This window comes from Geotrypetes seraphini, chromosome 9 (assembly GCF_902459505.1).
Source record: "Geotrypetes seraphini chromosome 9, aGeoSer1.1, whole genome shotgun sequence".
Lineage (NCBI taxonomy): Eukaryota > Metazoa > Chordata > Amphibia > Gymnophiona > Dermophiidae > Geotrypetes > Geotrypetes seraphini.
In genome coordinates this window covers 49253961-49269960 of record NC_047092.1, presented here as the reverse complement: position 1 = coordinate 49269960, position 16000 = coordinate 49253961, and the positions used below count along the sequence as shown (strand labels likewise).

The following is a 16000-nucleotide window of genomic DNA, read 5'->3' as shown; positions in this document are numbered from 1 at the left end:
TTAGGGCATTTAAATATTAAGCCCCCCAAGTCAACCCTTTTTCTTCCTTTTTGGGGGGAAAGGGGCTATCTTGGCTTATATTCGTGTTGGCTTATATTTGAGTATATAAGTTACGTTTTCCAATACTAAATGCACACTAAATGCCAAAAAGCCCATTTTATATCTATGTGCTTTTTAGTAGTTAGGGTGGGCTAAGCTTTAGTAAAAGAGGCTCTGAGTGTAGTTTCCTGTGAAACTACACTCAAAGTTAACTAAAAGTTGACCCCAGTCAGTGGTGTAATGAGGGTAGGAGGCGTCTGGGGCAGTGATGCCCCCTGCACTCTCCTCTGCATCCCCTGCTTCTTCTGTGTCGCCCCATGCCACGCTCGTGCCCTACCTTCCCACTGTACCTCTTTAAATCTTTGCCAGCATGATCAGCTTCTCTGGCCTGCTGCTCACGCCAGCGTTGGCTTTCCCTCTGAAGTCACTTCCTAGCCCCGCGACCAGAAAGTGATTTCAGCAGCGAGCCAGGCTGGCACAAGTAGCAGGCCAGAGGAGTTGCTAGTGCTGGTGAAAATTTACAGAGGTACAGGGGTGAAGGGAGGACACGAGCGTGGCGTGGGGAGCAGAGAGGAGAGGTGTCAGTGCCCCTACCAAGATGGCACCCAGGGCAGTCCGCCAGCCCCCCTTTACTACACCACTGTCCCCAGTAATCACAATCCATTCCATTAGAGGCAATGTGACATTTTTGAACACACATACTAACTAATCATTAGGAAATTATTTTAAATATTTTAAACAATAATAATCATAATCAAGCGGTAGATGTTTAATTAATATAGGATTTGTAATTTATTATGATTGTATATGTTACTAAAATATTGCAGAAAACACAGTATACCATTTGATTATAATACAAGCTGCTATCAAATAATAAAATAGAACATTACATACATTTTAAAATGAAACAAGACCCCCTTCAAAAAAAAAAGAAATGTGAAACCTGCATACCTTTGGAGTAAAAGCCAGTTCCTCCTCTTCTGATGAAGCCCAAGAATCACCACCTTCAACTTTATCAGAGGCTCTTAAATAAATGAGGACATAAAACAAATATTTATGCTGATAAACATACTAACTGCAAAAGTTCCCCCAAAATAAAGTAACACAAAAGCTTACCGGCTTGTAGATTCTGCTTGGGAATTGTCATCTGCAACTTTTCAAAAATTGTACACAATTAAAATGAATTCATAAGTAACACAGTAAAACTAAAAACAGGGATTGATATATACATCATACACGTGAAGAAACAAGTTTAATATTCATGAAGAGTCCTAATTATCTCCTTCATATAAGCAACACACCATTCAGGACCAAACATAAGATAGACAGACTAATAAAGCCAAGTTATTCACCTGTAGCAGATATTCTCTATGAACAGCAGAATACAAATTGTCACAGCATGGGTGATGTCACTGACTGAGGACATGCAGGAAAGCTTTTCCATCTTAATTATTAGAAGCTTTTGAGTTGCTTCATGTCACATGCACACAAACAAAATGGAAAGCAAAAAACAACGAAGGTACACCACTTCCCTCCTGCCACAATCCAGCAGAACCACCCCAAGTCTATTTATTCAGTTAGAGTAGAATACAACTCTCTAGGGAGGTGGGCAGGTATGCAAAGACTTGTATCCTGCTGTCTATGGGGAACATCTACTACAGGTAAGTAACTTAGTTTTCTCTGAGGACAAGCACAAGAGCAGGTCATCACAGCTTGGGACTCCCTAACTACAGACTGCCTTCAACAGAAAAGGGGAATAAAGAACCAGGCGCTGCAACAGGTCACCGACATACTTTCTCGGTGGCAACTAGCCTTTAATAATTTTTTTAAAACAATAGCCTAGAACAGAAAAGAAGTGAGCATAGAGGACAGTAGTATAGCCAGCCAACCAGTCAATTTTTAGTGGGTCTAAGCCCAAAGTGGGCAAGCATGAAATTTTCTCTCTGCTCCCTCTTCCCTTGCTCTTCACTCCCTGATGCCTCTTAACTCAAAATATTAACACCTTAGCTATCGGGTATCCCCAAGTTCTACCAGCTGAAGAATTCCTCCAAAGGAGGCCATAACTCCATTCTACCAAGCTTGGCTGTCAGCAGCAGTGGCATCCCTAGAACATCGATGCCAGCATCCCACACATGCTCAATTTTTATGCATGCATGGAGTGCTGATGTCATCGGCTCGGGGGCACTGCCACTGACTGCAAGTTTTCTAGAAGGGAGTTCTGGCTAACTTTGAAAAAGGTCCTCGGCCAGTGAGGCTTGGGAATACCTGACAGCTACAGTAAGAATCAAGGTCAATGAGATGAGCTGGAGCCCAGCATAGAAATTAGGGGGGAGCCTTTCCCTCCCCTTCCTCTACCCCCTCCAATCTCTCCACCTGCCATTGATACCGCATACCAACAGACCTTCACTAATTACAGAACAAGAGATCATAAATTAGAAATGAAAATATGTTGAGAAAAATTGAATTGGAAGCCCCAAGAGGCTACACTCGGCATGTAGTGCAACACCAGAGAAATAAAAATAGAAATGCATTTCCTTTTATACTGAATACCATACAAAGACATCTGCCATACAAATTTCCCATCCCAGTTAATAAGAACATAAGGACATAAGATTTGCCACTGCTGGGTGAGACAAGTGGTCCATCGTGCCCAGCAGTCCGCTCAAGTGGCGGTCCTTAGGTCAAAGACCAGTGCCCTATTTGAGTCTAGCCTTACTTGCATATATTCTGCTCCAGTAGGAACTTATCCAACCCTGAATTTCTTCCTCACACTAGGTATCCACATTTCCTGTTTGCTAAAAATTCCCTCTTCATAATTGTATCCTGATATTTCGCTGATGTTAGAATATTTTCAATTGTAAGATGTAAAATAGTTATTTATACATTACTTGTTGGAATATTCATATTTATCTCTATCTCTACCTCTCTCTTTATATTTTTATCTTTACTTTTCATGAATTGTTTCTTCAGATACTTAGATTGTGAGCCTTTGGGACAGTTAGGGAAATTTCCAAGTACCTATCTTATTTATTTTTATCTATTGTATCTTTTTAATGCATCATTTTTGTAAACCACTTAGAAACCTCACAGTTATTAGCGGTATTTAAGAATTAAATTAAAATTAAATTAAATTGTCTTGAATCCCTGAAGGGTGCTTTCCCCTATAACAGCCTCCGGAAGAGTGGTCCAGATTTCTACCACTCTCTGGGTGAAGAAGAACTTCCTTATGTTTGTACGGAATCTTTTCCCTTCTAATTTTAGCGAGTGCTCTCTCATTCTCTTCACTTTGGAGAGGATGAACAATTTCTCTTTCTCTACATTTCTTCTACTGCAGGTACTCCAGTGCCCGGGGGGGGGGGGGGGGAGGGGACAAGCAAAACATTGCCCTCGCTAATATAAGAGCACAGTCTGGATAGTCACATTGCATTGATAAGAAAATGGTCATATCAGGGTGCCAGGGAAAAGAGGAAGACTGAGCATGCACCCACAAAGCCAGGAGGAAGAAGAGAATGGAGCTGGCTGAGTGACCAAATGCAATTCCTGCAAGACACAGAAATAAGAACCAGTAAAGCCGCAGACTGAAAGAAGCGCAGTTCTGGGGAATCATCCCCAGGTCCTAGCGCCCCCTGACTGATCCGAAGATCCAGCATACAGTCCCTGATCCTCCGTCCTTGTAAGCTTGAAACAAGGGCCAACAAGCTGGTCAGCAGTATAAGGATCCGAAACAGCGGCTGACTGAGACAAGGACATGCCCATAGAAGCAACACCACTGAGATATACAGCAGATGCAGATCAGGACTGTGCAAGGGAAAAGCGCCTGCTTCAAGACTTTTTTTTTTTTTACACAACTGTTTCAGAAACTCTGAAAAAGTCACCAGCTAGACCAGGGGAGAAGCTAAGCATTGCACTGGTGCCCCTCCCAGCTGCGCCACATGGCAAGTGGTGCATGAATTCTCTTTAAGTGCCTAATTTGTGCAATCCTTGCAAGAATGCACATTAGGAGAGACTAAGGACTTCATTCCAACAAAATTTGAGGCAAAAATTGCAGTTTTGGAGAAAGAATCAGGGAGCTTTTGGAAAAAAAAATTATGAAAAATCTAAGATGGCCACCACTATGAAATTCACACCAAAATCACAATATTTTTCATACTTATAAACACTTAAAACCCCCCAGCAATTTTAGGATTTTTCAAGTGAGGGAACACAGGGGGACATGAAGAAACCTCAAAAACTCCACTTTTGCAGACCTCCCACGATTCACCTCACAAGCTGTGATAGCCTGTACTCACTGTGCCCTGTTTGTGGATCTGTGCTGCAGCCTGCCTCAGCTCTCTTATAATAGCTGGATCAGAAAATTACTGCTTCATGCTGGGAATGCTTCTGTAAAACTGATCTTAGAGCTGCCAGTCAGACCACATGCCTGACTGCACCTCCACCCCTGCGGACCGACGGACGCACACTGGGACGGTACAGATGAAAGGACGTAGCCAGCACCCTACGAGACACCAAGACTCCTAAAGGGTACCTAACAGCCTTGTACTCGACCCCTGCTTAACAGCAGGGGTGAGAAAATCAAGGACGGACCTGAGCAGCAAAGAAAACTAAGCAGGCTGGCTAACAGGTACCTACTGGGATTGGCCTGTCAGATATAAACTGAATGAAGTCTGTGTGATTTCAATGCAGGCAAAGATGAAGAAATGCTCTTAGTACAAGAATCCCCCCAAAAAAGGAGCTAAACACCAAATTAAATAAAAAAATGTAGAGAGCAGAACAAACATACTCCTGCAGGTATGCATGTAGAAGGAAAAAATTGTAGGAGGAGCAAAGGAGCTCAGTGAAGAATAGAAGAGGCACAAAGAAAAATCCAAACTGGATTCCTTCATATATTCTCAGACCTTCTTTTTTCATCAAGTAGAAAAAAAAGTATTCTAGCATTTTCAGGATTGGGGATGAATTGTCTGATATCAGACCAACAGCCAGGCCTTTATACTTCTCATCTCCCTGCTCCTAAAGCTATTCACCTGAGTTCCCATCAAAAGTGGCTTTTTCTTCCTCTAAATCCTCTGCCATATTTCATAAGTCTTTTCAGTGGAGTAATAATAATAATAATAAATAACTTATTTTTATATACCACCTAACCAGCAGTTCATAGCGGTTTACACAATAAATACCCTTTATCTTCCCCACCTTTGTCACTTTGGGTCAACTTTTATCAAGGTCAAAGTTCTGTAGTACAATTTGTGCAATGCACCAACTCTCTTCCCATCCTTCCGAAGTCCACCATATTTAATCTGTTTCTTGTCCTTAGCATTCTTGGTATATTATAAGTGGGGAATGAGTATTCAGTCTAGTCAACTCAGCAACCAGTCAGCCATACAATGTCTATCCTCCTCTAAGAGAGGTAAGCACAGATAGAGCAATATTTGATGCTTCCTCTGAAGAATGCTTCCCCACAGCCTACAATATCCACAAATTCTACTATTTCTGGCTCTAAAACTCCACTCTAACTTTCTTTTACTGCCTTAAGTTTTGTTTCTCCTCTCAGCAGTTCATCTTCAAAGCTGAGCTACAGTTGAGAGTTTAACAGCGTAGACTGAGCAGTTACCATAGTCTAGTTAATACAAAATCTTGTTAATTGATTACTGTCTTGTTCCCAAGAATTTAATACCATTTAACTGCCGAATCACATGTTCGAATGCAGCTTAAGGGCAAACTTAACTAGGAAGAGTTATACCGACCTACAACGGAATTAACAAAAACATTTACCACTACCTCCTCACTAAGAAAAAGTAAGTGTCTTGTAATGTTGTACTGTATATATCTTGTCTCTCCTTTCTTGTTTATATTTGAAAGCTATTTCCCTCTTCGCTATACTTTCAAAAGGCTGTGACAAAGTTTGAGCACGCTAACAATTACAGAAATAAATAGGCTGAAGGAAGGTCTGAAATACAGATGAGACCAAAAATCTGATTGAAAAAAGAAAAGAAAAGAAACATCTTTAAAACTGCAAAAGTTACTAACCTGGACAAAAATTACAAGAACTGGAAGACTAGGAAGAAGAGAAGTCTTCTGGATGATGTATTAATTGTTTTCTTTTAGTACCAGTGAGAAAAAGGAAATTAAAGTGATTAGTTCCAATAACTCTAAAGAGATTGAAGGTCACATTGTAAGAAAACAGTACAATGTGGAACAAGTATGATTCTCATGTATGACCACTGAGAATGTTTGTCTTTATGAAATCTAAAATTAACTTATATGTGCAGTGAAATTATAAATACAAATTGGAGTAAAAACTAACCTAAATTGAAACTGTTTCAATGAAACAATTTAAATTAAGATCTTAACTAGACCGACATGTTATGGTAGCTAAAATGGAGCTTCTCGAATACCTGGGAAGGCAATTTTCTAAAAAGCACTTTTCTGCATTTTCTTTCTGATTATGCTATATAAATGTTTTAGGTTTATAATGACCTTTATACTCAACTCATACCCCCATATTAAGGTCTGTCTATAGTATTACAACTCACTACCATGTGTAATTGATGTCATAAACACTGTAGTATGACACTTCATCAATTTGTTCACTGAAGAAACTTTTTTTAACTTGGTATATACTGAAAGACAATGTAGAAAAAAATGCATAGGCCAATAAACTAGGAAAGAAGAGTGTTAAGAAAAAATTAATGGGGAAAGCTATGCCTGTTGCTATTGAAAGAGAAGTCTTCTGCACTATGTCCATCTGTTATATCCAACAGTTTCCTCCAAAATTAGTATTCCTGGTTTTCAGACATTGGGAAGAACAGGACATGGGGGTATATTGGACAGTTTTAGGATGGCAATGCTTAATTTTGCAATCTTGCATGAGTTGTATGGACTGTGTGCCAAGAGGTTGTGCTAAAAGAAACTAACATAGCTGGTTTTAAGAAAGGTTTGGACAATTTTCTGGAGGAAAAGTCCATAGTCTATTATTGAGAAAGACACGGGGGAAGCCCTGTATCGATAGTATGAAATATTGCTACACCTTGGGTTTTGGCCAGGTACTGGTGACCTGGATTGGCCACCATGGGAACAGGCTACTGGGCTTGATGGACCATTGATGTCCAGCCTTCTTTCGATGTGAACCGCCTAGAAGTCGTCTGACTATGGCGGTATAGAAAAATAAAGTTGTTATTATTATTATTGGTCTGACCTAGTGAACTATTCTTAATCTATCTTCGGGGATGCAAAACACTGATTAAACGTGTCTGCCATCGGGTATAGACATGATTCTAGCAACTCTCAGAGGACCTTCAGGTACCTCCTAGTGATCTGTAAGCATTTTTGCAATGTCTGGATGATCAGAGGAGGACGAAAATTGCAGCTTCATGCTACTCCGCCACTGCTGACTGCCCCACTTCCAATTTCAACTCCTGGAGGGATTCGGAAATAAACCAATCAAGGAGGAGGGCTTGAAGAGTCTCCACACAATGGGGTCCTTTCCCAGATCGTGGAGGTCCACGAGCACAGATACATCCCCCGCAGTGGTGGTGCCTGTCTGCATAAGTAAAAGTATGGTTAAGTCATCTTGATTATCCATGTCATCAGTCGGTGTATCATCCTTCTCCAACTTGTGGACTCTGGACTGTAGACCCTTGTCCTGGGAAGGGAGGACCCCCGACACCAGTAAGGATGTCAAATGAGGCATATTTGGTGCATTTTTCTTGGTTAGATAAGCCTGGAAAAGTATGTTAATAAATTACGGGGGAAAACTCTCATCCAGATTAGCAGCCACCTTCTGGGAACTCTTTTTGGTGCTCTTAAAATATCTGTTCACCTTCAACGCTAAATCGCAGCTGCATTTCACCAGGGTCACAAGCATGCCTTTCCCAAGGGCTAGTTTCAACTTTTTGAATTGGCCTTGGCTGGACTGGGCAGTAAGCACCATTCAAAATGGTCGAGGGAACCAGGGCCAACGAAATATCACCCCCCCCCCCTCCTGTGCCACATGGCACATGAAACACGCCTGTTTGCTAGGCAGCCATTTACTGCAAATGGGGCATGAATCTGAAGTATCCTGCTCTAGGGAGTACATCTGAGTAGTTTTCTTGCAAAAACAAAGCCTGTAAAGGCAAAAAATAAGTTTAAATTCAAATTGGGAAAAATCCAAGATTGTCACTGCGGGAGCAATTTTCAAAAGAAAATAGCCGAAAATACAGCGATTTTAGTATTTTATGGGTGGAGGGGACTAGGGCTCTCCCAAACTGACCAAAAACTACTTTTAGAGACTCCAAAAAATCGCTGTGACAGGCTTTCAGCTCTGTACTCACTGTGCAATGCTATGCTGGGTGCTGCAGTAAAGGAAGCAGAAACAGCCTACAGGGAGATCCTTTGCTTCAACAAACCTTGTAACCTGGACTGCTGGTCTTCTAACTGCCCTTCTGGCCTGACACCCTGGCTGAAGACCTCCGCCACCTCTGGGACACACCACGCACATGAAGGAACGGAGTTTGCTCTGATCCTGAACACACCTCCCATGGAGCCACGCAGTCTACGCTCAAACCCACTAGCAGACAAACCTGGGGTGAGCCAGCTTCCCTGAGACCCAATCTGAAGTGCAGGCTGTCCAGGAGCAAATGCCAAGCAGCCAACCTCCTGGAAGCAGACTTTTACCTACAAAATCTACGATCTCCCACAGCTAGAGCTGCCTCCAACTAGATTCAAAGTGGTTTACAAAAAATTACAAAAAGTTTAAAATTAGTAAATTAAAACCAAAGATAAGATAAGGAAAAAAAAAACCTAGAAATTAAAGACAGCATTATAAGGCATCATGTGTTGAGCAAGACCCATTTCTCAAAGAAGCAGATTTTTAGTAATTTGCGAAATGAACATAAGAACATAAGAAGTTGCCTCCACTGGGTCAGACCAGAGGTCCATCTCGCCCAGCGGTCCGCACCCGCGGCGGCCCATCAGGTCCACGACCTGTGAAGTGGTTTCTGAACACCTCTACAACCTACCTCAAGTTCTATCTGTACCCCTCTATCCCCTTATCCTCCAGGAACCTATCCAAACCCTCCTTGAACCCTTGTACAGAGTTCTGGCCTATCACATCCTCTGGAAGTGCGTTCCATGTGTCCACCACCCTCTGGGTAAAAAAGAACTTCCTAGCATTTGTTCTAAACCTGTCCCCTTTCAATTTCTTCGAGTGACCCCTAGTGTTTGTGGCCCCCCACAGTTTGAAGAATCTGTCCTTATTTACTTTCTCTATGCCCTTTAGGATTTTGAAGGTTTCTATCATGTCCCCTCTAAGTCTCCTCTTCTCCAGGGAGAACAGACCCAGCATTTTTAACCTGTCAGCGTATGATAAATTTTCCATACCTTTTATCAGTTTAGTCGCCCTCCTCTGCACTCCCTCGAGTACTGCCATGTCCTTCTTGTGGTACGGCGCCCAGTACTGCACACAGTACTCCAGGTGCGGGCGCACCATTACGCGATATAGCGGCATGATGACTTCTTTCGTCCTGGTTGTGATACCCTTTTTGATGATGCCCAGCATTCTGTTTGCTTTCTTTGAGGCTGTCGCACACTGCGCCGATGGTTTCAGTGATGTGTCTACCATCACCCCCAGGTCCCTTTCAAGGTTACTCACCCCTAGTAGTGTTCCCCCCATTTTGTAGCTGAACATCGGGTTCTTTTTCCCTACATGCATGACCTTGCATTTCTGTACGTTAAAACTCATTTGCCACTTGTTTGCCCAGTCTTCCAGTCTTGTTAGGTCTCTTTGCAGGTCTTCACAGTCTTCCGTGTTTCTAACCCTGCTGCAGAGTTTGGTGTCATCAGCAAATTTGATAACCTCACATTTTGTCCCCGTCTCCAGATCGTTTATAAATATATTGAACAGTAGAGGTCCCAGCACTGACCCCTGCGGAACTCCGCTCGTGACCCATTGCCAGTCTAAGTATTGGCCTTTTATTCCAACCCTCTGTTTCCTGCCTGCCAACCAGTGTTTGATCCATCGGTAGATATCCCCTTGCACCCCGTGATTCCACAGCTTTTTATGTAGCCGTTCGTGAGGTACCTTGTCGAAGGCTTTTTGGAAGTCAAGGTAAATGATGTCTATGGATTCCCCCTTATCCATCTGGCTGTTTATTCCCTCAAAGAAGTGCAGCAAGTTCGTGAGGCACGACCTTCCCTTGCTGAAGCCATGCTGGCTCGCCTTCAGTTGTCCATTGTTTTCTATGTGTTCACAGATTGCATCTTTTACCATTGCTTCCATCATCTTTCCCGGAACCGAGGTCAAGCTCACAGGCCTGTAGTTTCCCGGGTCACCCCTTGATCCCTTCTTGAAGATGGGCGTGACATTTGCTATTTTCCAGTCTTCTGGGATCTCCCCAGTTTTTAGGGAGAGGTTACATATTTGTTGAAGTGTCTCTGCTATTTCGTTTCTCAGTTCTTTTAGTACCCTTGGGTGGATGCCGTCCGGGCCTGGTGATTTGTCGCTCTTTAGTCTGTCTATCTGTCTGAGGACATCCTCTTTACTTAACTCTAGTTGAATCAGTCTTTCGTCGTGTTCTCCGTTTATAAACACCTCGGGTTCTGGGATATTGGATGTGTCCTCTCTGGTGAAGACTGACGAGAAGAAATTGTTTAACCTGTCAGCTATCTCTTTTTCTTCCTTTATCGCTCCTTTCCTGTCTCCATCATCCAGTGGTCCCACTTCCTCTCTGGCTGATTGTTTCCCTTTAACATACCTGAAGAAGGGTTTGAAGTTTCTTGCTTCTCCTGCCAGTCTTTCCTCATATTCTCTCAGTAAGTAGGTATAGATCTAATTTTAGCCGGTAGGTCATTCGAGATTTTAGTTCCCAGATAATCAAAGTTAGATATAATAAGACCTTGCTCTTATTGAGTCTCATCCAGCACAAAGCTGGCCTGATACAGGGGTTGCAAGGCTTGAGGAATCCATCCCTATCGATTTTAAGCAAAATTGAGGAGTTTTGAGCTTTTGGAAAAAAAAACTTGGAAATCTAAGATGGTTGTGGTGGAAGCAATTTTGACACCAAAAACAGCTCGTAGAAGCTACTCTTAGGGTCAAAAAAATTCAAAAAATTGATTTTTGAAGTGAGAGACCCTGTCTCTAGCCCTAGCGACCCTCCAAAATGGGAATTTCAGCTCCCCCCCCACCCTGATTTTCCCCATAGGCTACAATAGCCTGTACTTACAGATCTGTATTGGTGCCTGCCTACCTGCTCCAACTACACAGCTGGAAAAGATAGATAAAACTTCTGCCTCTGGAATGGATTCTGTCACATCCAAAAGTTGTGATCCAATCCATAGGTTGTGATGGGAGGAGTGAAAAAAATGCAGCCGGCACCTATTAATGCCCTTGGACCATCACAGGGCCAAACAGCCTGCGCTCAAGCTCCTGATAAATCAGGGATGTGAACTAGCTTTCAGGGGAATGGACCCTGAGTTTCAGAAAAGAAAAAGAAGACTGGCTCCACAGGAACAAAATAATTGCTCTATGGAGGTGAAGACTACTGTAGAGTCTGCGTCCTCTCCCAGGTAGAGCTGTCCCAGAGTAATTAAGATTCTCTAGGCACAGACGCCTCAAAAGAGAAACCCTGAAAACAACAAAGTTTTCAGCAGAACAGAAAAAAATACCTTCTCAGTTCACTTCCAGAAGGAAAAACTGAAGATTGCACTTCAGTACACTGGGAAGGAGGCAGAGCTGAAATATATGAGTGACATCCTTCTGCAACAGTTCATGGAAAGGGGGCATTCACCTACTGTCCAGAATCCTTTACCCTTTGCACTACAATAATCAATTCCTAATCCACAACAGAACATCGTCTTCTATCCCATGACACTTTAATTTTCTCAGGAATCTCTCATGAGGAACTTTGTCAAAAGCTTTCTGAAAATTTAGATATGCTGTGTCAAACAACTCACCTTTATCTACATTTTTATTCATACCTTCAAAGAAATCAAGCCAATTAGTGAGGCTAGGTCTCCTTTGACTGAACCCATGCCGATTCTGTCCCGTTAAGCCATGTTTGTCTATGTGTTCTGTAATTTTATTATTTTTTTTATAATAGTTTCCTCTATTTTGCCCGGCACTGAAGTCAAGATTACTGGTCTGTAATTTCCCGGATCACCCCTGGAACCCTTGAAAATAGGCATAACATTGGCCACCCTCCAATCCAGGTATTATAGATTTTAGTGACAAGTTACAGATCACTAACAGCAAATCAGCAATTTCAAGTTTAAGTTCTTTCAGTACCTGGAATGTATACTATCCTATCCAGGTGATTTATCAATCTTTAATTTGTCAATTTGGCTCAATACGTCTTCCAGGTTCACCGAAATTTTTCGGTTCCTCTGCACCTTCATCCTTGAAAACCGTTCCACTAAGGACTAAATCTAAACTATCTCCCCCTCTTGTCGGTTCCCGGACTAGTTACTCCAAGAAGCAGTCATTTATTACATCTAGGAATTTTACCTCTTTAGCACTCTTTGAAGAAACATTTAGCCAGTCAATATTGGGATAATTGAAATCAATCACAATAAAATAAAAATAAAAATATCCACTTACCAGAGCCCACCACACCACTTCTAGCACAACATAATAAATGTGGAGAAAAAAGTCCCTGTAATCACATTTACCAATAAATTGGCAGACATAATGGATAGACTTGCATTCTTTCACAGACAAAAAAACTCCACACATCATGCAAAAATCTTCAAAATTTTCAAAAAAAAATTTAAAAAACACAGTTATTACAAGTGCTAGTAGTCATAATACCTCAGTTCTTAAATATATGTTGAGAAACATTTTAAAACAGCTCTTCAGCCACTTTTCTGCATTCACTCCAAACACTTCCAACATGCCCGACGAGATTCCTGTTTTGCAGCTTATGAAGAAGCCAGTGATGTGTTTTTGATAAAGTTTGCTCCTGAAGCAGTAGGTTGGTTTTGTTTGTTTTTTTTTACCACGAAATGGGAACCCCATTGGGCATTTGGATTCATCTGGAGTGTCTGCTGAAAACTGGTTAAAGAACTGTTTTAAAATGTTTTTTCAACATACATTTAGAACATAAGAATTGCCGCTGCTGGGTCAGACTAGTGGTCCATCGTGCCCAGCAAGTCAGCTCCCGTGGCAGCCTTTAGGTTAAAGACCAGTGCCCTAATTGAGTTTAGTCTTACCTGCGTACGTTCTGGTTCAGCAGGAACTTGTCTAACTTTGTCTTGAATCTCTGGAGGGTATTTTCCCCTATGACAGCCTCCGGAAAAGCGTTCCAGATTTCTACCACTCTCTGGGTGAAGAAGAACTTCCTTACGTTTGTACGGAATCTATCCTCTTTTAACTTTAGAGAGTGCCCTCCTTGGTGAGGGTGAACAACCTATCCTTATCTACTAAGTCTATTCCCTTCATTATCTTGAATGTTTCAATCATGTCCCCTCTCAGTCTCCTCTTTTCAAGGAAGTTTCTCCAATCTCTCACTGCACTGCAACTTCTCCAGTCCCTTAACCATTTTAGTTGCTCTTCTCTGGACCCTTTTGAGTAGTACTGTGTCCTCCTTCATGTACGGCGACGCAGTATTCCAGGTGGGGGCGTACCATGGCCTGGTACAGCGGCACGATAACCTTCTCCAATCTGTTTGTGATCCCCTTATTAATCATTCCTAGCATTCTGTTCACCCTTTTCACCGCCGCCACACATTGTACGGACGGCTTCATTGACTTGTCGACCAGTACTCCCAAGTCTTTTTCCTGGGGGGTCTCTCCGAGTACTGCACCAGACATCCTGTATTCATGTATAAGATTTTTGTTACCGACATGCATCACCTTACACTTATTCATGTTAAACCTCATTTGCCATGTCGCGGCCCATTTCTCGAGCATGTTTATATCATGTTGCAGGTCTTTGCAATCCTTCTGTGTCTTCACTACTTTGAATAACTTCTTATCGTCTGCAAATTTAATCACCTAGTTTGTCGTACCAATTTCCAGGTCATTTATAAATATGTTGAAGAGCATGGGTCCAAATACTGAACCCTGTGGCTCCCTTTTCCAGTACGAGTATTGTCCATTTACCCCCACTTTCTGTTTCCTATCTGCCAACCAGTTTTTAATCCACGTGAGTATTTCACCCTCGATTCCATGGCTCGCAATTTTCCAAAGTAGTCGTTCATGCAGGACCTTGTTGAATGCCTTCTGAAAATCTAGATATACAATGTTGACCGGTCACTCTTGTCTATCTGCCTGTTTACTTCCTCGAAGAAGTGCAGCAAGTTCGTCAAGCAAGATCTTACTTTGCTGAAACCGTGCTGGCTGGTCCTCATCAGCCTGTGTCCGTCAAGATGATCAATGATGCGGTCCTTTATCAGCATCTTTACCATCTTTCCCGGTACCGAGGTCAGACTCACCAATCTGTGGTTTCCCAGATCTCCCCTCGAACCTTTCTTGAAGATCAGCGTAACATTCGCCACTTTCCGGTCTTCCAGAATCCTTCCTGATTTGATCGACAGATTGGCTATTAGTTGGAGCAGTTCAGCTATAACCCATTTCAGTTCCTTGATTACCCTCGGATGGATGCCATCCAATCCCTGGAATTTATCGCTTTTAAGCCTATCAATCTGCCCGCACACCTCTTCTAGACTGTCAGTTTCCTGTCTTCGTATCCTGCGTATAGCCTGTCGGCTTCTGGTATGTTGTGTACAGTATATCCTCTTCGGTAAATACAGACACAAAAAATGTGTTCAGTTTGTCGGCGATGGCTTTGTCATCCTTTAGCATTCCTTTTATTCCAAGGTCATCCAAAGGCCCCACCGCTTCCTTCGCGGGTCGTTTCCCCTTAATATATCAAAAGAATGGCTTGAAGTTTTTTGCCTCCTTGGCTATTTTTTCCTCGTAGTCTCTTTTGGCCCCTCTTACCGCCTTATGGAACCTGCTTTGATGTTGTTTGTGCTTTTTCCAGTTTTCGTCCATTTTTGACCTTTTCCATTTCTTAAATGAAGTCTTCTTGTCTCTGATCACTTCCTTCACTGCTACGGTGAACCACACCGGTTCCTTGTTCTTTTTCCTCTTGGAAACCTTGTTGATACGCAGTATATATAGATTTTTTGCCTTGGTGACTGTGTCCTTAAAAAAAGGACCATGTTTGCTCTATCGTTTTTACAGTGCTTATCCCCTTCTTAATCTTCTTCCCATCATTCTGGTTTCTGTAGTCTCCTCTAGTTCTAGGCATAATTAGGGCAAGGCCACAGGCCTACATTCATCCCCTTGAGGGTTCCTGTAGGAGCCAGAAAGCACTCAGATCAGTCTCAAAAATAAGGCAAAACCCAGTCAAATGTCCTTCCTTCAAGGCCCTTTTCCTATCAGAGTGAGAAAATTTCCCTTAAACAAAAATATGCTCTTGGCTTCATTATCAGTTTCCAAGGTCTACTTCAAAAGCTGTCCATTCTCCAAACCCCAGAAAACCCCAGAGTGCACAAAAAAGGCCTTCTCAATAGCAGTTCTCTCAAAGCAAATTAGTATTCAAATCAGTTCAACTCAGAATAATAGATGAAGCAAAACAGAGTTTCTCAGTCTCAATGAACTGGTATTCTGTAGGTCGATATTGAGGGACTGATTCCCCCTCATCCTCCTGCCACCTCCCACATAGCGGTCTCTAACTAGGTACCACCACCCATTGGCAGGAGTCTATTGACTCATCCCGATATGAAAGAAAGACTCCCAAGACCTAGCTTCAGAGACATGTGGTCTTCTCATATGCTTTCCCTTTAAAGGGACTTCTTTTTGGGATGTCTGGGTCCCCGTGATGGAATGTACACCCGTCACAATATTTAGGAACTGAGGTATTATGACTACCAGTACTTCTAATAGCTGGGTTTTTTTTTATTTTTTGTGATAAAGAGCCAGAACACTTTTTCACTTTGATACAGTTGTATTGCAGTTTTTGAAAATTTTTGAAGATTTTTTGCAT

At 42.2% G+C, this 16000-nt stretch overlaps 1 protein-coding gene across 1 annotated transcript in view; it reads right to left on the bottom strand.

Annotated features, from left to right (window-relative positions):
• The window catches only part of ANKRD26 (ankyrin repeat domain 26), a 307904-nt gene that overhangs the window by 250290 nt on the left and 41614 nt on the right, over positions 1 to 16000 (bottom strand). The window contains exons 7-8 of the mRNA XM_033958897.1: positions 1156 to 1192; positions 991 to 1063 (exon numbers count right to left, since the gene is read on the bottom strand). Coding sequence (XP_033814788.1) covers positions 991 to 1063; positions 1156 to 1192 — 110 coding nt within the window. The remainder of the gene's footprint in view (positions 1 to 990; positions 1064 to 1155; positions 1193 to 16000) is intronic.